Source organism: Solanum lycopersicum, chromosome 9 (assembly GCF_036512215.1).
Source record: "Solanum lycopersicum chromosome 9, SLM_r2.1".
Lineage (NCBI taxonomy): Eukaryota > Viridiplantae > Streptophyta > Magnoliopsida > Solanales > Solanaceae > Solanum > Solanum lycopersicum.
In genome coordinates, this window is record NC_090808.1 from 3,267,003 (window position 1) to 3,291,304 (window position 24,302).

Sequence of the window (24,302 nt, forward strand, 5' to 3'; positions counted from 1 at the left end):
TATGACTTGCAGTTACTATATCAATTAATATCATTAACTTTACTTTGTTTTCTTGATTTAGGGGATTGGCTACTCAGTTGCTTCATGGCAACCATGTTATCTTGTGTTATCTGGTTTATATCTTTATGCCCTGGACTCTGAGCTCTCCCACAGTTATCTTAAATGCTCAAGGTGCATATTTTATATTTTAGATATTCATCTTCCGTATTTTTATCCTCCTCCTTGTTTCTCTCACCTCTTTATATGGAAGTTGTCCAACTTGTTTTGTCATTTTGAATCCTATAGTATGGCTGGTAAGCAAGTACATGAAATTCCTCCTGCAAACATCGGAGGTACCTTTTCCTGTATCAGCATCAGTTCCAGAGGCATGGATCTGCAGAAGGTATGCTAGTCTCCTCACTGAAAACCTTCCCCAACACATAGATGAGCATGATGCACAGACTTGCAAAAATGCAGTATAGGAGGAAGATAGGTCATGGAAAGCGAGAGATATCGAGAATCAAGAGAAAATGTGGAGGCAAAAAGTGTGTAGCAATTAGTTGATAAAAGCAGATAGAGAAAGACAACACGTAAGCTATTGCTCCATGGGAGTTTTCAGAGAAAGGAACATCTTAATATTAAACAGTCAAGTAATTTTGAAAAGAGATCTTGTGTGATGAAAACCATATTTGAAGAAAATCCTATAATTCAATGGTAATTAGCACAATGCAATTTGGAACTGGAATCACCCATCAAAGAAAAATACCTTACCTCTTGAACTAGCATTTTAGGGGTTGGGTTACGCCCAAGGTCCATTTCTGTAATAGGTTCTTTCCGATGAAATCTTTCCTTGATTGTAACCAAACCTTTGTGCTCTAGCTATGTGCTTACATACTAGATGTGGCTAAATTAATCCTTAAACCCTTATTGTTCCTGCATGTACAGGATGAATAATGCTCTTCATTTATTTTAATTCATTGTAAATATTGTGATACCACCACCAATGTGTTTCTATTGTTCTTTCTGCTTTTGTATTTTACTTTCTTCATTAGGTTCTGAGTCTATGTGCAACTCTTCTTCCTTTTTGTGTTTTACTTTTCTTGATTAGGTTCTGGAGTCCACTAACACCATGATAATAGAGTTCCGTGATGAGGAGATGAAAGCTACTTGGCTGAGAGAACTTACAAAAGCCACTTATCGAGCTTCCGTATGATTATGCAACTAATGTCAATTGCTTTTGTCATTCTTCTGCCTTGCTTCCTTTAACCACCAAAAAACTCTATACTTTCTTTGTATTTCTTTGGTTTAGGCTCCTCCTCCCATGGATATACTTGAAGAACTAGGTGATGGCGTGATGGAAGGTGCAGATTCTCGAGCTATAAATGCTAGGACAGCAGAGCTTGTTGTTAATGGAACACTGATTGAGATGAAGTTATCATTATATGTAAAGGTTGGTTGTCAGGATATCATCCCTGCTAATCTTTCTTTCTGTCCATATTTTCAAAAAAATATTTTGCTTTTACTTGTTCCTTCTCTTCCCTCATGATGATTCAAGTAGTTGTATCTACAGACTTATTCTTCTTCTATTTCATTTCCCATCAAATTTGCAGGCTGTAGATGACATGGCAGAGAGACTGGATGAGACACTACTTCTTGATGTTCTTGCTGCTGGTGGAAAGGTTTTTCTGACCTCCTATATATTAGTACAATCTCTGGTTCTATTTATATTTATTGTGTAAATAGTAATTCTGTTTTATTTAGGTTTGCTCTGGTAAACTATTTGTCAGTGTTTTTCGTGGGTGTGGTGGTGGTTTGGGGAGAGATCTCAAACAGTTTTTCATTGATGTAAGGCACGAACATGATTAATGAAATGAATCAAGAGCTGCTGCTTCTGTGTGAAGTGTCTTAGTAAAGTAATCCAGTCGGGGAGTATGACTAAGTTCACTCCATTTTACTTTAATTCATGAAGAACTTTGTCTTTCTCTAAGTCAATGTCTTTGAAAACACTTTCTCTCCTCTTTGAGGCTAAAAAGCTGATATGCATGGTGAATTATGATGGGGGAGAAAAGAAGACTAGGAGAAGGAAATGCCATTCTTCTTCCGGATAAAAGTCAAAATTCCCAGCTGGAACATAAGGGGTTTGTGAAATAAAGGAACGGGATAATGTGATTAGGATTCGTAACTTTTTTGTATTGACTACACTATTCTTTGTCCGGTGCATGTCTGAGAGACCACTACTCTGCATGTTCTGTATTCAGTAGAGACTCCAGTGTAGTGGACTTTACTCATGTTCATGTTGGACAATAACCCTTTTCTATGTACAGATACTTATTTTGCAAGTAATATAATTTGTATGTGGAATCAACAACCCCGTTGACAATTTCACATGTTGTCTCGTGAAACTCCCTTCACAATTTAGCTTTGACCAGTTAAACTGAAAATCATTTGCTACTTTGCATCTTTGTATTAGAAAATGATCATTAAATGAAGTTATATTCTTTACCAGGTGCGTGTATTGCATTCTGAAGGCGACTTGGCCGTTAAGATGAAACTGCACTCTTTGAAAATTAAGGATGAACTTCAAGGTTCTTTATGTCCGGGTCCGCAATATCTGGCTTGCTCTGTTTTAATGGATCATGGTTCTTCCAGCTGCACTGACCCCTTAGAACCTGATGGGAAAGAGCCACCTTTGACGGTTATTGATGAGGATGATATTTTCAAAGATGCATTGCCAGATTTCTTGTCCTTAACAGATTCCATTGAAGCTACCACCCCTGAGAAGGAGCTATCAAGGGGAAGAAGTCTTGCTAGCGATATTTTCTATGAGGCATTGGGGTCTGATGACTCTGATTTTGTCTCTCTAACATTTACAACACGGCATCCTGATTCTCCTGACTATGATGGCATAGATACGCAGGTAGCATTATTGTCTTAAACATTGCTTTCTTGAAAAAGAGTATAAGCTGGAGAGATTCCTTATACCAAACTTCACTTAACTGTTGCTTTACCCTTCATAAATTTCAGATGAGTATTAGTATGTCCAAGCTGGAATTCTTTTGCAACAGACCTACTCTTGTTGCTTTGATCGATTTTGGCTTTGATCTGAGTTCAGGAAATAACACGGTACCTAGTAAAGATCTCCCGAAAGATCCCAATGAATCTTCAGTGATCAAAGAGAAAACAGAAGAACTGGGCCAAACACATGTCAAAGGGTTGCTTGGTCATGGAAAAACCCGTGTTGTGTTTGTCCTTAACATGAATGTTAACAGTGTTACGGTGTTCCTCAATAAGGAGGATGGTTCTCAGCTTGCTATGTTTGTGCAAGAAAGTTTTCTTCTGGATATTAAGGTGGGCCACTTGCATGATATTAAATTCATATTGCTTTTTATCTCTATTGATTTTTTATTGGTCATTCACAGACATTTCTGTTGGATTCAGACCCATGTGATCCCAGCTTTAGAATTTGTGCCTTTTTATTGTCTTGATATTTTACTTTTATATCTAACAAGGTTCATCCAAGTTCTACCTCCATAGAAGGAACCCTTGGGAACTTCAGGCTATGTGATCTAACGCTTGGCTCAGACCAGCGATGGGGTTGGCTATGCGATATTCGCAATCAAGGGGCTGAATCACTCATTCAGGTATTCAGTTATTTTCTGAACAGAATTTTCAGACTACCACTTTTTATCGATGAAAGCCAGTTGTCCAATTTCTCACGTAATTTCTCACAATTCACCGATTGATATCAGGAGCGGCTTTAGCATATTAGTGGCCTAAAGCAAAAATCAAACGGGGCCTTACACTTGAATTGTTAATAACTTTTATACAATTGATTTCTTCTAGTTTTCAGTTGATATAACCATTCTTATTTTAAATTATCTTTCATGACATCTAGTACTCCAAATATGTCAATTTTTTCTAATAATTCCTTCATTTTTCATGAAAAATTTGTTTTTTCTACAAATAGTATTCAATATTTGTTAAAAAAATAATAACTTATAACCTATTATTTTTAAAAATGAGGCCCCTTAAATTTAGGGGCCTAAGGCACAAGTCTTTTTTAAACACTGTCGAGCCACCCTTGATTGATATATATGTGTGTATATGCGTGTGTGCGCTTTTAAGGGGTAGATATGAGTTTTACTCAGTTGAGGAGCTCTGATCCCTTCTTTTGGTGCTCCCATGTGGTTCCTTGTTGTATAAAAGATTGGGTATGATTTTGTAGAGAATCATATCTTTTTCAGATTTTCTTTTCATTTGGGTATACCTCTTGTATGTGGCCTGTTGAAGAAGTCCCCTCAGTCAATTATGGAATGGGTGGTCTCTTTATATGTGGCCTGGGCAATCTTAACCTCATGATCTAGCTTTTGGTGTTGAGTTAGGTCCAAGATTCATTTTGCAGGACCCATCCCAATTCCCGTTCTCGGTGTTGGGCGTCCATATTAAAATCAACCACACTCTAGATGTCTAAGCATGGACATGAGGAGGGTCGTCGAAGAAGTCTGGCATCAGTCAGTTATGTGATGAGTGGACCTTTTATATGGCTTGGGCAACCCTCACCTTTTGAGCTAGCTTTTGGGGTTGAGTTAGACCTATTATCCAATTCTTTACATGACAAATTTACCATTGCATTACTGATAATATATTTAGTTGATAAAATTATATATATACACATTTATTTATACATGTACATTTATTTATACTGAATTTGGGCTCCATCCTAGCTACCCTTTTGTTATATCTCTTTAATATATATATATATATATATATATATATATTTATATTTATTATTTTGTACTAAGATGGTTCCTCCCCTGGTTCAGTTTGTATTTAAGTCTCATAGTACAGAAGATGATGATTATGAAGGATATGACTACAGCTTGCGTGGTCGGCTTTCAGCAGTTCGTATAGTTTTCCTATATAGATTTGTTCAAGAGGTAAGTGTTTTGTTTTATTAACATATTTAACTTGTTCTTTCCTTTTGCTTCTTTGTACCTACCATTTCTTGATGATGTCTTTGATCTAGTTAAAACTTGTGGGTATTCTCGCTGTCAATTTCATTGAACTTGTATTCTGCTATTGTGTACCCGTAAACTATATAGAATGCCTTCTTTCAATACAGATGCAAAAAAAAAATAAAAATCACTGTTCTTCATTTGAGAGGTGAACATGCACTGCACAAGGAACTGAAAAGAGCTAGATCAATTTTTCTTTCCTTCAGTTTTTTCAAGCAGAAATTATGAATGTAAGCAGGATTAGAAATCCTGCTTGTAGAATTTCCCAGGTGGATGTCTGTTAGAAGATAAGAGTTGTTAGGTATTTCCTGTGTGTATCTGCTAGGATTGACTTAATCAATGAGGGGGGGGGGGGAGTACTTTTGGCAGTTTATGGTGTGTATGTCTGAATGAAAATTTCGGTTTCTTAAAGGAATTGACAGATTCGTGCTTTTTCTTAACCTGCAGATCACTGCATATTTCATGGAGCTTGCCACTCCCCATACTGAGGAAGCCATTAAACTTGTTGATAAGGTCGGGGGAATTGAATGGTTGATTCAAAAATATGAGGTTGATGGCGCCTCTGCAATAAAGCTGGACCTTTCACTCGACACCCCCCTAATAATTGTCCCAAGGAATTCCAGAAGTGAAGAGTCAGTCATTAACCAGCTCTCTTTAATTATTCAAAACTTTAACTTGTCTATCGTATGCATTTTCCAATTTAGAGTTTGTCTGTCCTGGAGACTAGGATGCCTAACATTGAATGTCATCTTCCAACTATTAAGTTATTCAAACTCTGGTTTGTCTGCATTTTGCATTTCTCAATTAAGAGTTTTTCCCCCTTGAAACTGAGATGCCTCACATTAAACTAGAAACTGAGATGCCTCACATTAAAATAGGAAGTGATTTGGTGCAATCAATGTTATCAAAGGTGAAAAGCGCAAAAAAACTTTAAGGTCCGTGGGGGCTTTATGCGCAAAGAGCAAATAAAACATGGGCTTTAATGAAAAAAGGCGCAAAGGGAGAAAAAAATACAAATATATATGATTAGTCCAAGACTAAATATTATAAACATGAATGACAAATATATGATCAATGAAATTGAGTATTTTTTTATTATAAAGTGAAATGTCAATTGTTTAGTGTCAATTCTTCATAAGAGGCTCATTGGCAAGGAAAATTTTATCTTAGAACCTTAATGGTGACATTGAAGCGCACATAAAGCGAGGCGAAACGCTCAACACGTTTTGAGCCTCACTTCAGGGATTAAGCGCGCCTTTGATAACACTAGGTGCAATAGCTTTAGATAATTTGGACTCTTTGTTTCTGTTTTGTCAATGATCAAGAAATCCCCGAGTGTCGGGTGGTGCATGACTCGACAATTGCTTGAAATGGGCTTGTTCTTCTACCCTTTCCCACTTACATTCCAGGATTTTAGCCCGCGAGCTCATGATGTGCGTCTAACTCACATATCATCATTGCACTCTTACTACAGAACCAAAACCTCGAGACCTTTGATAATTAGGACTCTTAATATTTCATTGCCTGATGCTGCTACTTTTTGTTTACATTGATATCAACACATTTTCTTTTGTTTATTACCTTTTTCTTACAAGTATCCGTCAATATGCCACCTTATCACTAATTCCTGGAGTACTTAAGCTAACTGAACCGTGCTTGACCCAACGATTGTATGAGCTACAAAGATCAGGGCAATTGTGGATGATGATCTTGGAGTGTTTTGCCGTTTTCTCTTTCATTATTTTTGGCTTTATCGGGCAAGAGCTCCAAAAAAAGTTATGGCACTATAAACCTCCTCCACCCCCAAAAAAAACGAGTCATGACAAGGTTCTGACTTTCCGTTGGGAATACCTTGTTAAGCTCAGGAAATTATGGTATTCCATTCTTTATGTATTTCTTGATGGATAAATTACTGAATTGTTCCTTAGCAATTTCAAGTTTGGATATTGTGGCATTTGTTGCTCACTGGTATCAATATTAGAATGCCATTTAAAAGCTCATCTTCACGGTTAGTGTTGACAATCCCGATGCTTAGTGTCTCGAGGTTTATAATTCTGACACTTCAATTTAGCCAATTGAGGTCTGTCTCTATACTAAGTCCTTCAAACTAAGTTACTTCTATTTATAGCTTTCTTTAAAATCTCACAGGCACATCGTTTTAACTCTTGCTCCTTTATCAGCTTTGCTCACCATTTTCTTCTTAAGATGACTCCTGTTTGTTTTACCAGTTTGTCTGTATTTTTGATTATTCACTGCTTTTGGTTGTCTTATGCTCTCTCTACCATTTTATTGTTAAGTACTTTTTTATTTTTAATAAATAATGGTAAGTCCCTAAAATGAATGTATTGGTTCTCTCCCAATTGGTTGGACTGAAGGTCAATGATTTATTTCCAGGGCAATTTGTTTTACTAATTTAATTTCTTAAATAGCTTTACATACACCTGTATATGAGCAGTACACCAGAAGTAGAGAATCCAAAATATTGTATGATTCTTTAAAAACAACACTCAAGTCTTCAGTATACACTGGAACCTCATGGTTGCACTTAAAAGAAACCAGAAATGGGAGTATTTCTCAAATGTACTGTCATGCTATATTCCATCAAAAGCTCTCCATTTCTTTCCTTCCACCAGTGTCACATGAGTACTAACAGGGCAATATCTCAGCCTCTTCGACTTCTCTTCCTTTTTCTAATTTCATTTGGTGAGTGCCTCTTCCTCTGTGCTTGGCATAGGCCATTGCTCCCTGAACCATCTCAAAATCTCATACCACAACCGAGTGCCACAGTGTAGTAGGAAACGGTCCACATCTCTAATTGAACATTTGCACATGAAGCACCAGTTGATATATGCAATCCACCTGTTTCTCAAATTTTCAACTGTCAATCTAACTCCCCTCGCTACCAACCAAGTGAAAACATACCTTTCTTGGTGTTCTAGGAATCCAAACGGATAAGCATGGAAAACGTGACTCCTTCCTCGCTAGAAGATTATTATAAAATAACTTCACTGAACAAGCTCTTCCCACCTTGTAGGCTTGTACTTCCATGAGTCCTGATTAACATGAGTTGTTGCTCTCTCTATCATATCGACTGGCTAATTGTGTGCATATTTTTTTAACTAAAGCAAGAATAAGGTTCATGTAAAATATTTTCATACACATTTTGATGTTAGAGGAATTGAAGAATTCTCTGCTGACCATTGTCACTATATTCTACAAATTGGTGCTTGCTCTTTTCTTCATCTTTTATCCTGACATCTTTTGTTGAACATATATTCTGCTATTTGTTAGCCAAAGAATTTTAGCAAATTCTTTTTATGCTTGAATGAAGTACAAAGGTTTTCACTTCAATTGGATTTAGCACTTGTGGCTTTTGTTTACTTGTTCTCTTGATTTTCTCCCGGTTAATTTGCAATGACAAATATTTTTCCTTTGTGTGCAGTTTCATGCAACTTGATCTTGGCCATCTGCGTGTCCAAAATGAATTTTGTTGGTTTGGGTTTCCTGAAAAAGATCCTTCAGCTGTCCATCTTGATATTCTTGACGCCGAGGTAATTGATTTCTGCTTTTATTTGTCAACTATCCTGGAATTAAAGTTTAGCGCTTTCTAAAATCTTCTGTAACATTCAGATTCTGGGGATTAACATGGCAGTGGGAATTAATGGACGTATTGGCAAACCAATGATTCGGGAAGGCAGAGATATTCATGTTTATGTTCGGCGCAGTTTGAGAGATGTGTTCAGGAAGGTCCCAACGTTTGTTCTGGAAGTAAAGGTTGTGTTCTGTCAGTAACCTTTTTATAAGTGGTTTCATATTACCTTCTGTGAAGTATTAATTCTTAAGATTGTGTACTGGTATTGTTTTTTCGTAGAAGACATATTTATGTGTGGCTCATATTTGCTTGTTATTTTATATACAAGTCAGTTAACCATTATCTGGCTGTTTCTGGGCAGAGGTTTCTTGATTCTCCATTTGCTAGTGTCTCATTTTCATAAGAGCCCAAAAGTAGGGTTTTGTATCTGATGTTTGATTCCTTGTGTTACAAGTCTTAATGTTTATTTTGAACCTTTTAAACAGGTTGGATTATTACATGGAATGATGACAGATAAAGAATATAATGTCATTCTTGATTGTTTCTACATGAATTTCTCAGAGAGTCCGACACTTCCACCTAGTTTCCGCAGCAGCACTTCTGCTTCAAAAGATACAATAAAAATGCTGGCTGATAAAGTGAATGTAAACAGTCAAATACTCCTATCACGAACGGTTACTATAATGGCTGTGGAAGTGGGATATGCCTTGTTGGAGTTGTGGAATGACGCTCATGAGGGGTCATGCTTGGCTCATGTTGCGGTACGTCATTTTGTATGAGACACTAAATTATGATATGTATGGTCCCAACATGAAGAGTTCGATTTAAGCTTTGTCTAACAAATAGCTACTGTCTTCTCTCCGGTTCTCCTCTGTTTTTTTTCAGTAGCAAGTTGTTGTTTGGTCATTGTATCATTGTTAATTGTAATTTGTATCTATGTCACATTTTACCTTACTGTAGTCATTGTCTTTTGCAGCTTGAAGATCTTTGGGTGTCGTACCGAATGACATCATTATCGGAGGCTGATCTCTACATTACTATCCCAAAATTCTCTATTTTAGATATTCGCCCAGATACAAAGGTTGAAATGAGGCTGATGCTTGGGTCATGCATTGATGCTCATCGACAGAACTCTTCTGAAATTGGTGTTGACTTTCCAACTTCAACAATGGTTGTGATGGACTGCAGATGGAGATTGGCATCCCAATCATTTGTTCTACGGATACAGCAGCCTCGTATTCTTGTTGTACCAGATTTCTTACTATCTGTTTGTGAGTTTTTCGTGCCATCTTTGGGAGCAATGACTGGTAGAGAGGAAATCATGGATCCCAAGAATGATCCAATTAGTAAAAGTAACAGCATAATCCTCTCCACACCTCTTTATGAGCAGAAAGAGGATTTAGTATTATTATCTCCCAATAGACAACTAGTTGCGGATGCTGTAGGGATCGATGAATACACCTATGATGGTTGTGGTAAAACAATACACCTGACTGATAAGGTGGAAGTAAAGGGGCTTCACTCATCGGGAATTCAACATATTATCATTATTGGTCGTGGGAAGAGACTGAGATTTGTGAATGTGAAAATTGAGGTACCAACAACTCTACTTCAGTACTGGCTTGGATAATGTCAATTTGAAGAGCACCCATTATGCAGTAGTTAAATATTTTTTTTTTTTGTGTTGACTTGTTGACTTTGTGAATACGGAAGGTGCATGATCATCTTCCTAGTCATGGAAAAGCTCTTAGTCCAGTGAAAATGACCTCGTACCTTTAAAATGTTTCTTTTGCAGAATGGCTTGCTTTTAAGGAGATATACTTACCTAAGCAACGAAAGCAGCTACTCGGTCAGCCAAGAAGATGGTGTTGATGTAAGGATTTCTGACAGTAATTCTGACGATGATGAAAGTATGAAGTCCATGGAAGCATTATTGTACAACTCAGATGCTTCCGACTTTGACCCGAATGGATCATATAAAGTACAAAGTTACAGTTTTGAGGCCCAGGTAAATATCGATTAATTTAAAATTCTCTCTGTGTTTGTTTTCTTCATATGTAAATTGTGGGAATGACATTATGGTGTTAGTCTTTGTTTATATATATTTCCATACTAGTTGTTCTTGTGATGTAATTCTCATGATTAGCAGCATTTGCACATACTGAATACAATTGGGTGCCCAACAACAAAATAGTCAAAAAATAAATACACAAAGCAAACATTGTCTAACTTTAAGACCTACCACATGACAACTGAGTTTGTTTTTCTTTTTTGTTAGTATCTTAAATTGAATTTGTTATGTGTGAGCTCCTACTATCTCAAGTATTGTTTCATGGTTATAATCAACCTCATTTCTGGAAAAGATATCCTATTTATCTTTTTAATAACCAGGTATTGCATTGATCTTAAAATTATTATTTTCCTTTTTCTGTGCAGTTAAGGGTAGATTTATATGAATGATTGGAAATGTGATGTAGTTCGTTTACATGAGAATGCTTGAGAACCTTTTTAGAAGACGGGAAGCAGTGTGCCTTACTAGTGATATTGATTTATGAAAATGATAAAATGCATCGTCAATAGATTTCATAGGTTTAACCATCTGTTAGCTAATTTTGTTAGAGGGCTGTCAGTCTTTGCTGTTAATGCTAACTATTTCTTTACCCATCAAGTATACAAGGTTGACTCACACAGCTAGTGCTCTAGCTGCTGTAAAGAAAAGACTGAGGGTCGTAAACTCGCACATTCTTTTGTGGGTTATTTTGATCATATGGGGTGAGAGGACCTATAATCTTTTTTGTTTATACAGAACTGTGAAAGGAGAGAAAAGAAAAGAGACTTCTTAATGACTTTTTTGAATAGCAATGTACAGGAAATGTTCCTTAGTCTGAGTTAGCACAATATAGAAAGTATTTATTCTCTAATTCTAGCAAGCTTTCTACTAGAAATGCATTATATCTGCAGTATTCAAGAAAATATTGTGTAGTGTTCTCCAATATTCAACTATTTAAGTTCAATGGATCTAGACACACAATATTATTAATTCTCGTCGCCGATGGGATGGTTGAGTGATTGAAGCATAGGAATAACATCCTGGAGATTCTAGGTTTGGACTCCAGTTTGAACATAAGTGTGAGCCCATCTGCTTTATCTTACAAGTTCAATTCAAACTTGTGTGAGTGGGCCATAGTAGATCCATGCAAAATAGTGGTTATGACGCTATGGTGAGTTCATGAGAAGAATTATTGTTCCTTAGGAACAGTGACAGGAAATTCAATGGTCAAATAACATCAAGAAGACTTTTTGGATTAGTTACTGAGTGATGTTCAGAAGAGGGACTAAATATCTAACATGCCCCCTCAAGCTCCAGATGGTAAAGCAACTTGAGTTTGAGTTACTAGAATTTAGTAACATAAAAAGGTTTTCCATCTTTTTATCCTCACCTTCGGGCATAAACAGTACATTGTTGGGGATGGATATTTGGATCCTTGTAATCTGATTTCAATTTATTCCCTACAAACACTATTCATGTTGGATAGTGACAGGAAATTCAATGGTCAAATAGCATCAAGAACAAGACTTTCTGGATCAGCGACTTTGTAATGTTCAGAAGAGGGAAGTTGTGTGGTTACTGGCTAAGGAAGTTGTGTTGACACAGGAGAATTTGATGAAGAGGGGGATTACAGTGTGTTCAAGATGTTTTTTTTGTGTGTGTGGAAACTGCAGAAACAGTCAATCACTTGTTCATCCAGTGCAAGGTCACTGGCCAATTGTGGAATCTATTTTAAGGCTCAAAAACATCTCATTGGTCCATGCCTGGTAAAACTGCAGAGGCCTTATACAGTTGGGAAGAAGCAGGATTGCAAGCAAAGAACAGAAGCAACTGGAGAATTATTCCTGCTACTATTTGGTGGACTGTCTGGAAAGAGAGAAATCTTGGAGTTTTTGGCAATAGGGAGAGTAATATGCAGCAAGTAAAATTGAATTGTGTTCTAACTTCGTTATTTTGGTGTAATACGATCTACTCTAATGATACTGTCTCTATCATTGATGTTTTAGACTCATTATAGGGATAGGACAGTGCCTATAGGGTTGATTATGTAAATATGGTTTTCAGTACAACCCATGTACTGATTTAAATAAATAGAAACGGTTACCAATCTCAAAAAAAAAATGTTCAGTAGAGGGACGAAATAACTAACATGCCCCCTCAAACTGCAGATGGGAAAGCAACTTGAGTTTGAGTTACTGGAATTTAGCAACATAAAAAGTTTTTCCATCTTTTTATCCTCACCTTCGGGCATAAAGTTTTTCCATCTTTTTATCCTCAACATAATTGGGGATGTATATTTGGATCCTTGTAATCCGTTATCAATTTATTCTCTACGAATACTATTCATGTTTGATATTTTATCTGTAGGACTTATTTTTCTTCATCAACTTGTTATCTTGGTATTCCATTGATTCTGTTTGCAGTGTAATACACTCTCAAATTTCATTCTGGCTCTTACTTTTTTCTAGTTTGAGGCATAATGGATTGATTGTTATATTGCCTCTCCTAGGTTGTCTCTCCGGAGTTCACTTTTTTTGATAGTAGTAAATCATCTTTGGATGACTTTGCTCATGCTGAAAAACTCCTCCGGGCAAAAATGGACCTTAATTTCATGTAAGATCCTTGTCACTAAAAGCTATCTTTATTTTCCAGTTTTCTTTTTTAATAAGTATGAGCATGTTATCACTGGAAGCTGATAAAATTTGGGCATTCTGAGATGTAATGGTTGAGTTACTCGTATCATATTTTAATTGGTAGTTTGATATCTTCCCTAATGTAGTACATATAATGAGGAAGTAAATCATCAGTGCAGGGGTCCAGTTATTTACTTGTATTTATGTCCAGACAACAGCTGATTTTGATTATATGAATGGAGTGTTCTTTCGTCTCTCTCCATTCCTGCACTCCGTCAGGCACTTTTAAAAGCATACCATTTGTTTCACTGTGACCTTAACATTACGGTCTGAATGCTGAGAAGTTCATTAAATGTAGCAAAAATGCGAATAGCTCATTGAGAAACACAGTTATGTATCTCTTTCATTTTCTAGATATTTATTGATTTATGCAACAGGTATGCAGCAAAAGAAAATGATACATGGATTCGGGGACTTGTGAAGGATTTAACTGTTGAGGCTGGTTCTGGTCTTATTATTCTTGACCCAGTTGATATATCTGGCGGATATACTTCTGTTAAGGATAAAACAAATATTTCCTTATTGTCAACGGATATATGTGCCCACCTTTCTCTTGGTGTTGTCTCCCTTTTACTCAATTTGCAGAATCAGGCAACGGCTGCTTTACATTTTGGGAGTGCTGATCCCTTGTTGCCTTGTACTCAATTTGATAGAATTTGGGTTTGTCGCAGAGGTGTTTCTTTTTTCCGTTTTTTACAAGTTTGTTTTGTTAATCTATTTGTCATAGATTTTGATGTTTCATTCTATTGTACTTCTGCAGAACATGGGCGTCTAAACAACCTTACATTCTGGAGGCCCAGAGCACCGTCGAATTATGTTATTCTGGGAGATTGTGTCACATCAAGGTTAGAAGATCGATAAAATGTGCAAGTGCTCTGATTTATCTACAGCTTTCGGACGTTGTTTTGTGGATTTTTTTAATGCAATATTTTTAGTGATACCTGATTCTTGGTTAATCTTTTATTGGAGGATGTCAGATTGATGCTCTCATTTCATCTGGCTGAGTTGAAATAGGATTGGTAGTGGTACAATTTCAGGAGTAATGATTTCCCCCTTCTCCAAAGTGATCTGATATAAATATTGATACCAGCACCAACTCGGTGCTGATGAATACATATGTTTTTGTAAAAAAATTGCTATATATAATTTTATTGGAGTTATAATTGAAATAAGAAACTTATGTAGTAGTTTTTTCTATTCCTTTAAATATCATGCTGGTGGTACTGCATAATAGCATCCAAGTCGCCTGGATAACTATAGGGAACTAAAACGCCCTTGTTTCTATTGTTTCTTCAGAAGATTGATCAGTTAAATGATCCTCTTAAGCACATGTCAGGATTTTATTTTTTCTGCACCAAAAGAAAAATTACCATTCTTAAAATCATAAACCTTTAAAAATAAGAAATGAAGCTTTACTTTGCTGGTTGAGTACTGATATACACAAAATAAATTGTTGACCCTTTTTGGATATTAAAGCATTGCATTCTTCTCTGGGTGCTTAATTTTGCTTCTGGTTTTCCATAGCTTGTATTTGTAGCTTAAACCATGAACCTTCAGCAAGATGTATGGTTGTAAACTGTGAACTTTTTTATTTAGATGTTTCCTCCACCATATGCCCTGAAATATCTTCTCAGCCATTACAAAATCAATTTCATTTCAACTGTCATGTGTACTTAAAGGGGTCGTTTGATAGAGTGTATTAGAGAAAATAATTCATGCATTAGCTTTGTGGTATATTAGTATCTTGTTTGGTACACTTTTTCAACCTTTTAGTTATACTCTTTATTGTGGATTGAGGTGTTTATTACTAATACATGGATATCCATGATATTAGTAATGCAAGAGGTTATAATGCATGCATTAGCATGGTTGAAGACTCAATTGCCCCTAAACCCCCCCCCCCCCTTTTTTTTTTACATCTTTTCAACCATACTTGTGGAGGATATCTTTGTAAATAAATATTTTAAAAACAAATTATGAAATGCATGTTATTTTAAATACATCAAACCAAACAATGTATAAGAAATAATCTTTGCACAACTAATGCAAGCATTATTAAGACACTATATTTAGCATTATTCTTACCCTACCAAACCACCCCTAACATCTTTATGAAACATAGTAGATTTTTTCGTTGACATAGTTTTTGTTGGTCTTCTTGTGCCATTCAACTGCTGCTACTGTTCCCTTTGCAAAGAGCATGTTAATGGACAGAGAAGCTATAATTTGTTTGCTGGAAGAATGTTGATCCTTTCCTAATACATATCATTTCTCATCCTCAGACCCAATCCTCCTTCACAAGCAGTTATCGCTGTGAGCAATATGTATGGCCGAGTCAGGAAGCCACTTGACTTCAGGATGATAGGTCTATTTTCTGACATTCAAGGATCTGAGATGGCACAAGATGTTGACGATTGTTCTCTTTGGCTGCCTATTGCGCCACCTGGATATGTCGCAATGGGTTGTGTTGCTCATACAGGAAGACAACCACCTCCTAATCACATAGTTCATTGCATACGTTCTGATCTGGTAACATCAACGAAGCTTTTGGAATGTATCTTCAGTGTTGCTGCTAATACTGCATTCACATCAGGTTACAGTATTTGGCGTTTGGATAATGCTCTTGGGTCATTCTATGCCCATCCAACTAGTAGTCATCCTCAGAAAAGCTGTTGTTTTGATCTGAATAACCTTCTTCTTTGGAGCTCAAGCTGGTACACTTCTTCATTAAAAGTACCTACTGTTGATTTAACTAGTGAGAGCGAGCACCTGCATCACCAGACAAGTAAACAGAGTGCAACTTCATCAGGCTGGGACATTATCAGATCGATTTCTAAAGCGACCTCTTGTTATATTTCAACCCCAAACTTTGAGCGGATCTGGTGGGACAGGGGTAATGATCTCCGCCCTGCTGTCTCTATATGGAGACCTATAAGACGTCCTGGTTATGCAGTACTGGGTGACTGTATTACTGAAGGGTAAACACTTATTTTACTTTCCTTTCAGTTGATATTTTCTTTGCCCACTTTACACAAGTACAACTTTTGTTTGACATGTGAGATCACTCCTTTCTTCAGCTTAGAACCACCTCCCCTGGGTATAATGTTCAAGGCTGACAACCCTGAACTTTCTGCAAAGGCTGTGCAATTTACAAAAGTTGCTCATATTGCGGGCAAAGGACTGGAGGAAGCTTTCTTCTGGTACCCAGTTGCTCCACCTGGTTACGCTGCTTTGGGATGTGTAGTGACACGTAGCAATGAAGCACCTGATTTGGATAACTTTTGCTGCCCAAGGATGGATCTTGTTAGTCAAGCTAATGTTCTTGAGATGCCCATTTCAAGATCTTCAGGCTCCAGGGCTTCTCAGTGCTGGAGCATTTGGAAAGTTGACAATCAGGTCAGAGATACGATCTTCTGGATGACCACTTCTATTATAGCATCTTAATCGTCCTCAAGTTTTAGTGTCTGCATTGCTGCTATATATTCTCCTGGAATGTGTAGTTTCTTAACCTACTGCTTACTTTCCTTGATCACACAATCATCTTGTACTGCATTGCAGGCTTGCACTTTCCTTGCACGCTCTGATCTGAAAAAACCTTCTAGTAGATTGGCATTTACTCTTGGTGATTCAGTGAAACCAAAGACAAGAGACAACATAACAGCTGACATGAAAATCAGATGCTTTTCTGTGACTCTATTGGACAGCTTATGCGGAATGGTCTGCAGCCCTCACCAACTGCCTCTTTACCCCTATGATATTTTTATCCTTTTTCATCTGTTTATCACTGCATTTATGTATTACAGGTAACACCTCTTTTTGATGCAACAATCACTAATATTAAGCTTGCAACACATGGGCGACTAGAGGCAATGAATGCTGTTCTCATTTCTTCAATGGCTGCGTCCACCTTCAACACACAATTAGAAGCGTGGGAGCCACTTGTTGAGCCCTTTGATGGAATATTTAAGTAATATCTTTCACCATCCACCCTTTGTCATTTTGTTACTATGTTGACTCATTTTTCTTCTGTTGTTGCTTCATTGCCACAACTGTTATTCTTCATTTTACAGGTTTGAGACTTATGAGACGAATTTACATCCGCCTTCCAGAGTTGGTACAAGGGTAAGAGTTGCTGCAACCAGTATTTTGAACATAAATCTGAGTTCAGCAAATCTTGATGTATTGGGGCAATCTGTTGAGTCATGGAGAAAGCAGAGAGAACTAGAGAAGAAAGCGATTAAGATGAAGGTGACAATGTGTGATACTCATTATAATTCTTCAGTTTTTGTTAAAATGTTTCAATTTCTGATTATTTCTTGCTTCTGCAGGAAGCTCGTCGTGGGGATGCACATCAAGATAATACTAGTTTTGTGGCACTTGATGATGATGATTTTCGGATGGTGGTGGTCGAAAATAAACTTGGATGTGATATGTACCTGAAAAAAGTTGAGAAAAACTCAGATGCATTTGAGTTACTGCCTCCTGATAATTCTGTTTCTGTATGGATTCCACCTACAAGGTATTCTGATAGATTAAATGTTGCCAATGAATCAAGGGAACCTCGACGGTATGCTGCTGTTCAGATAGTTGAAGCCAAGGTTGTCGGCCTACTGATTTCTATGAGTGTGGTTTGCTTTCAATGAACTTTAGTTACTTGTGAGGTTCTCATTTTGTTTCTTTGTCTAACAGGGTCTGCCTGTCAATGATGATGGCAATAGCCATAACTTTTTCTGTGCTTTGCGCTTGGTTGTGGAAAATCAGGATTCAAATCAACAAAAGCTTTTTCCTCAAAGTGCAAGGACCAAATGTGTGAAGCCACTAATTACTAGAAAAGATAATGTGGATGAAGCCACTGCTAAATGGAGTGAACTCTTCATATTTGAAGTTCCTATGAAGGTAATCAGCTGATCGGAGGAAAGAGAGATGTGTCTTAGAAATTTCTTTGTTTCTTGCATAATTAACTCTCACATTAAATGGAAATAAGAGTAGAAGGGAGAACATGGTATCCTTAAAAAAATGGAGGATATGTATAGCTGTTTTAGTAGAGCCCTTCCCATATCTTTGGAGGTCTTTCAAGGCTATTCTTGAACACCCTAAGGTAACCTTAAACAGAATGCTCAAAAATCTGTTCTATCCCATGAATAACCTGAAGACATGATCCTACATGAACATTTCAGTTTTGTCTCAGTCCAAATCCTCTACCTGTACTGTGAGCATTACGATTACGTTCCTTTTGGCACTTCCGATATTCATATGTCATTCTTGTAATCAACCTAGCATTTTCTTATAGGGGCGGGCAAAGCTGGAAGTGGAGGTGACAAACCTTTCAGCAAAGGCCGGAAAAGGTAAATTGGTTCTTTGAAGCATATAATTCTTCCATATAAACTCGTATTCTTTCTTGATTTGTCAAGGTTACTGGAAATTTTGAATTCGAAACTCCCTTTGCATATTGATATTATGCTTGAAGGCCTCATTTGTTTGCATTTAATGTAGGTCTTAATCTTAATCATTTAGGCCTTAATCGTTCACTGCATTTGTTCTTATAATTTTACAACGGACTTAATGGGACTGAATCATTAAGATGCCTATTCAGAGGTTTCTACAAAAATGGCACACTGTTCATCACTACTCCATCCATTTCAGCAGTAACCGACCCATCATTATCAAGTACCACAATTCACCACCTAAAACCACTATAAATAGCCACAGCCGCCACCACCACCAATTAGTGGTGACAACTGGGTGGATTTGGTCAAATTTGGGCGGGTTGAAAACGGTCAACATAAAATGGGTAATAATTTAACCCACTCATATTTGATATGGGTAAAAATGGATTGGGTAAGAAATGTGTTTGGTAAAATACTAGTTTAATTATATTTACCCATATTTTCACAAGTAAATTAGTACTTTACATAAGAATTTGAGGAAGTATTTGTGTCTTTTTTTAAAGAAATAAAATGTTGAAAATGCTTCATTTAGTTTTATTGCATCATAAAAGTAAAAAAACCCTACAACTTTCCAATATAAAATAAAATTATGCAATAACAAGGGGAAAATATCTTAAATTTCAAAGTAAATGAATATTTGCATTTTTAGGACTAAAATATGCTTAATGCACTTTAAGCAATGTCAATACTAATACATGATTTGTTTATTTTACGCTATTATTTATTATCCAATATAAAATTGAACAAATAAAAAATATAATTAATAAGTAACAAAAGAAATGTACATGTAAAAAATATATTTTTGGAGGGCCAAAGACTTCCCCTTTTCGATTATAGTGAAAAGTAATTAGTTCTCTAGAAGAACATAAAAAACAAGAGAAATTACAATATTTTTAGTGATATCGTGAATTTATAGTGAATAGAAGTTAGAAACTTAGCCCATTTGAGTAATCCATGCTTTACCTATATTTTACCCGTAGTATACCATTGAATATGGGTATCAATCCATATTTTATCCATGCAAAAAATCACTCACCCAACCCATTTTAAATATGGGCGGGTGACCAAAATATGAGCTCATTTTGCCGGCACTACCACCAATCATGTAAGTTGTCACACTATCATTAGCAACCATTTTCAATCACCATTGCTTTTACTCATCACTCTCGTCAACCACAATTATTAGTTTCCACCACCATCTACCACGATCAACAATCACAGTTAATCACTATTGTCAGTCACAATCACAATTAGCTACTACCAAGAACCAGCACCGGCACCCAATGGCTAATAGAATCCTCAATCAGCACCCACAACTGCTATTGCTAGCCATCATCACCTCCTACTGTCATAGGTTATTTAAAAATACTTCATTGGTATAATGTTAGATCAATTTAGTATTTTACTTAAATTTTAATTTTTTAAATAAAAACAATTTTTATATATTCAGATGTTAAAATAAATATCACATGTGCATTCAGATTCAGAAAAATCAAAATTGGAGGGGAAAAACACTAAGTTTTCAATTTTTCTTAGTTTTTCTATAGCTTAACTGAAAATGAACTATCTTCTTTCTGAAGGATTATTCATCAGAATAATGCAGTAGTATGCAGAACTCAAAATTTCTTTTTTGCCTTTTCATCTCATGATGTGGAGTTCTTATTTTCTTTTCTTAGCTAATTTTATCACTTCAGTGCACCTTAGTGGCTTAGCATCCCTCATTCCACTCCATCTCTATAACAATATTTTTTTTGGTCCCAGAAAAGCTAAATAGTAGGTTCACTTCTTCAAAATCAGATCAGCGAGGTCAAATTTTGTTTTTAGTTAAATTATAATTGCTTGACTCTAAAATTTGTAGTTTGAATATGGTCAATGCAGGTGAGGTTGTTGGCGCGTCGTCATTTTCCGTTGGACATGGTCCAAGTATTTTAAAGAAGGTTGCTTCACTCAGAATGCTGCATCAAGTGTCTGACGTTGAAAACATTGGATGTTATCCTCTAAGAAAAAGGGTTAGTTGCACTGCTGGCTCTTTCGTCTTGGTTCTTTTTTTATTCTATAATTTTTCCCCATAATTCCCCACTATTAAACATATCACGATACATCATATCTGTAGATTCTTTTCTATCTGTTTTTTTTAACGAATGCATCTAGACTTGGAAATTTTACTGTGGTCAATATTACCTCCTTGTGTACTCATATTGATATCATTTCTAGGGCCAACTAAGCAGTAATGACACGAATTCTTGTGGCTGCCTTTTTGTGTCAACAACTTACTTTGAGAAGAAAATGGCATTAAACTATGAAAATGACGGAGGAGAAAAGACTGGTGCTAGTGATATAGGGTTTTGGGTAGGACTTACACCTAAAGGTCCATGGGAGAGCATCCGCTCCTTCCTACCCCTGTCAGTGGTCACCAAAACACTGGGCGATGATTATGTGGCTTTGGAGGTTGTCACCAAAAATGGAAAAAAACACGTAATTTTCCGGGCTCTCGCTACAGTTAGCAATGATTCAGATATCACATTGGATATTTCATCATGTCATGAGTCTATGATTCATACTCAAGATCTGTCTTCAGAAGGTCGAAATTACAGCATATTTGTTGAAGAGATTTTTGAGAATCAACGGAATCATCCAGTTTCTGGTGTAAAAGACCCAGGGCGTTGGAGCACTAGGGATTTCTCTTATTCCTCAAATGTGAGTATTTACTGACTTCTGCGTTTAGTTAATGTTGATTGGCTTTTGTTGACCTTTTCCTCTTCTATTATAAGGACTTTTTTGAACCCACCCTACCTCCTGGATGGAAATGGATATCATCTTGGACTGTTGACAAATCTCAGTTTGTTGACGTTGATGGATGGGCCTATGGGCCTGATTTTCAAACCTTGAGGTGGCCGCCAAATTCTCCCAAGTGTAGCACAAAGTCAGCTCACAATATTGTCCGTCGAAGACGTTGGACTCGTACAAGGCAGCAAGTTAAGGAGAGTGGTGCAAATAACACAGACAATATTGTTACATGTCCTGGTTCTTCAGCTATCTTACCTTGGGCATGCATCTCCAAGGGCTCTAACCACTGTTTACAAGTTCGTCCATGCCTTGGTTATTCTCAGACTCCTTATTCATGGGGTCGTCCTATTGCTGTGGGCTCTGCCTTCGCCTTGGGTAAGGACCAAACGTCTATTGAGAGCAGTACACTTTCTCGACAAAATACTGTAAGACATGGAAACAAGATACCTATTTCTGCACTGAAGCTAAACCAGCTTGAGAAAATGGATCTACTTTTGTGTTGTCCTGGTGGCAGTGGTAAGCAGCTTTGGCTCTGTGTTGGTACAGATGCATCAGTTCTACATACAGAGCTAAATGCCCCGGTTTATGATTGGAAACTATCAATTAGTTCTCCCTTGAAATTGGAGAATCGGCTCCCTTGTGGAGCTGACTTTACAATCTGGGAAAAATTGAAAGATGGAAACACTGTAGAGCGACATCGGGGTTTTATGGCATCACGGGAAATCGTGCACATATATTCTGCTGATGTGAGGAATCCTATATATCTGATGTTATTTGTTCAAGGTGGTTGGGTTATGGAAAAGGTAGATATTCTTGAAGTAAATATGTACATATTTATGCTTCTGGATGTAATACTTCTATCCTCAAACAGACGCACACATGCACATAGCATTTGTACATGTTAAGATAAGGCTTTTGTTTGTAGACCTGCTCTGATCTACGTTTTCCTCCATGCAAACAGGACTCTGTACTGATCTTGGATCTTACAAATAATAATCATGCTTCCTCATTTTCTATGGTTCACCAACAAAGAAAAAGGTTTGTATTGTCTTATGTTTTGCTTAGAAGCATATGCACCAAGAAATGGGTCCAACATTCTCACTGCACTCTCTTTTTGCATTCAAAATTGGTCACCAGAAAAATTGGCCATCAATATAGAACTAGGGAAAATATTTGAAAGAAACAAACAAAATAAATACGTCAAACTATCAATTGTACCTCAACTGAAATTATTTGGTGTTGACTATATTAATCTTTCGTATCATCATCTCTAAAAATAAATATGCACTATACCAATTATAATAATAGTTCATTCACTATAGGGATGTGGCAAGAACACTATTGGTAACAAAATAAGTGGTAAGATAGTTTATCTTGATGAGTAGGGTGCACAAGCTGGTATGAATAATAGCATTGTTTCAAAGAGAAGAGTTTAGCATGATGTTTTGTCAAATTATTCCCATTGATTAAATACTCTGACAGTTATTAGTAAAATACAAGGCTCATTAACGGTTATATTGAAGGCCAAACCATAAAACTCACCTTAATGCAAAACTAATTAGGCAACAAGCAAAGTAAGAGTGCCGAGAACTTTAAGTAGACAGATTTTCCTGGATGTAGAAACTAAGAGAAGCAGAAAAAGATCACATGTAGAATGTTGCTCTCTTTTCTAGTCTTCATTAAAAATTGTTTTAAATTATTATGATTAATATTACTATTATTATCATTATCTTTTTCTTATCAAGTAAAAGATTTGATTACTATAAACAAGGTCAACTTGGCCATATGTGAGGGGTTTACCCAAAAAGGGGAAGCCCTACGAAATATGATTTTTCCAAAGGACATTCAATCCTCAATTCAAACAGGAAATGGATTGGTGCACAAGTAAATTATAAGGGAACAGGGGCTACTCGTTAATTGAGCAAAACTCATCTTCACCCATTCAAAACCTCTCCTATTTCTCTCCCTCCAAATGGCCCACATCAAAGCTAGAGGAGTTACATTCCACGCCTTGTGTCTTCTTCGCCTGACTTCACTCTTCCTCTTGAACTACCACTCCTTCACAGATCTTGGAATTACTCATGAAACACCAAACTACATTCCTTCACAGATCTTGGCTTTACTCATGAACACCAAACTATCTAAAATATCCTGCCATAACCTCGTGTCTAGATTGCAATGTAATAAATATGATCATGTCCTCACTGGCCTCCTTACAGAGAAAACACCCACTTATGCAAACAACCTTTTACACTCTAACATTATCCGCCATAAGTATCACCCCTCTAGCAATTACCAAGTGAAGAAACACACCTTCCTTAGCAACATAGGTATCCAAACCGAACTCAATTGAATACTATCCTCCGCCTTAACCAGAATCTTTTCATAGAAGGACTTAACAAAGAACACTTTTTTATTCTCAACCTTCCAATACAAAACATTGAGATTGGTGACTGGCTGATTATGCTATGAAGTAAAGCTAGTAATCTCAAGTTCTATCACCTCTCAATCTTGGAAATGGAAATCTCTCCTGAACCTCAGATCCCTAAAAGTATTTCCCTTGTGTCCCCTAACCTATTGAACAAATAATTCTCTTTGGGAGACCCTATACAATCCTGGGAAATCAACTTTTAGCATCAAGTTTCATACCATTTTCCCCCTAAAAACTAACTCTACTCCCTCCCTCGCCTTGAAGGAAATGTTATCATGGAAAGCTTCCCACCCCTTAGTTACGTTCCT

At 36.7% G+C, this 24,302-nt stretch overlaps 1 protein-coding gene across 3 annotated transcripts in view; it reads left to right on the top strand.

The window, feature by feature from the left end:
- LOC101262246 (uncharacterized) overlaps positions 1-24,302 on the top strand; it is a 78,089-nt gene that overhangs the window by 42,009 nt on the left and 11,778 nt on the right. For all 3 annotated transcript variants that reach the window (XM_010327626.4, XM_026032939.2, XM_019215638.3), the window contains 30 exons: positions 62-171; positions 286-382; positions 1,088-1,186; positions 1,289-1,429; positions 1,590-1,658; positions 2,486-2,896; positions 3,004-3,327; positions 3,489-3,620; positions 4,803-4,916; positions 5,442-5,626; positions 8,437-8,545; positions 8,625-8,768; positions 9,072-9,347; positions 9,563-10,180; positions 10,382-10,594; positions 13,146-13,249; positions 13,707-14,002; positions 14,090-14,174; positions 15,612-16,307; positions 16,407-16,725; positions 16,888-17,046; positions 17,133-17,296; positions 17,400-17,577; positions 17,658-17,927; positions 18,019-18,225; positions 18,620-18,674; positions 20,655-20,785; positions 20,991-21,473; positions 21,548-22,366; positions 22,525-22,601. In XM_010327626.4, the coding sequence (XP_010325928.1) occupies positions 62-171; positions 286-382; positions 1,088-1,186; positions 1,289-1,429; positions 1,590-1,658; positions 2,486-2,896; positions 3,004-3,327; positions 3,489-3,620; positions 4,803-4,916; positions 5,442-5,626; positions 8,437-8,545; positions 8,625-8,768; positions 9,072-9,347; positions 9,563-10,180; positions 10,382-10,594; positions 13,146-13,249; positions 13,707-14,002; positions 14,090-14,174; positions 15,612-16,307; positions 16,407-16,725; positions 16,888-17,046; positions 17,133-17,296; positions 17,400-17,577; positions 17,658-17,927; positions 18,019-18,225; positions 18,620-18,674; positions 20,655-20,785; positions 20,991-21,473; positions 21,548-22,366; positions 22,525-22,601 (7,085 nt within the window). The remainder of the gene's footprint in view (positions 1-61; positions 172-285; positions 383-1,087; positions 1,187-1,288; positions 1,430-1,589; positions 1,659-2,485; positions 2,897-3,003; positions 3,328-3,488; positions 3,621-4,802; positions 4,917-5,441; positions 5,627-8,436; positions 8,546-8,624; positions 8,769-9,071; positions 9,348-9,562; positions 10,181-10,381; positions 10,595-13,145; positions 13,250-13,706; positions 14,003-14,089; positions 14,175-15,611; positions 16,308-16,406; positions 16,726-16,887; positions 17,047-17,132; positions 17,297-17,399; positions 17,578-17,657; positions 17,928-18,018; positions 18,226-18,619; positions 18,675-20,654; positions 20,786-20,990; positions 21,474-21,547; positions 22,367-22,524; positions 22,602-24,302) is intronic.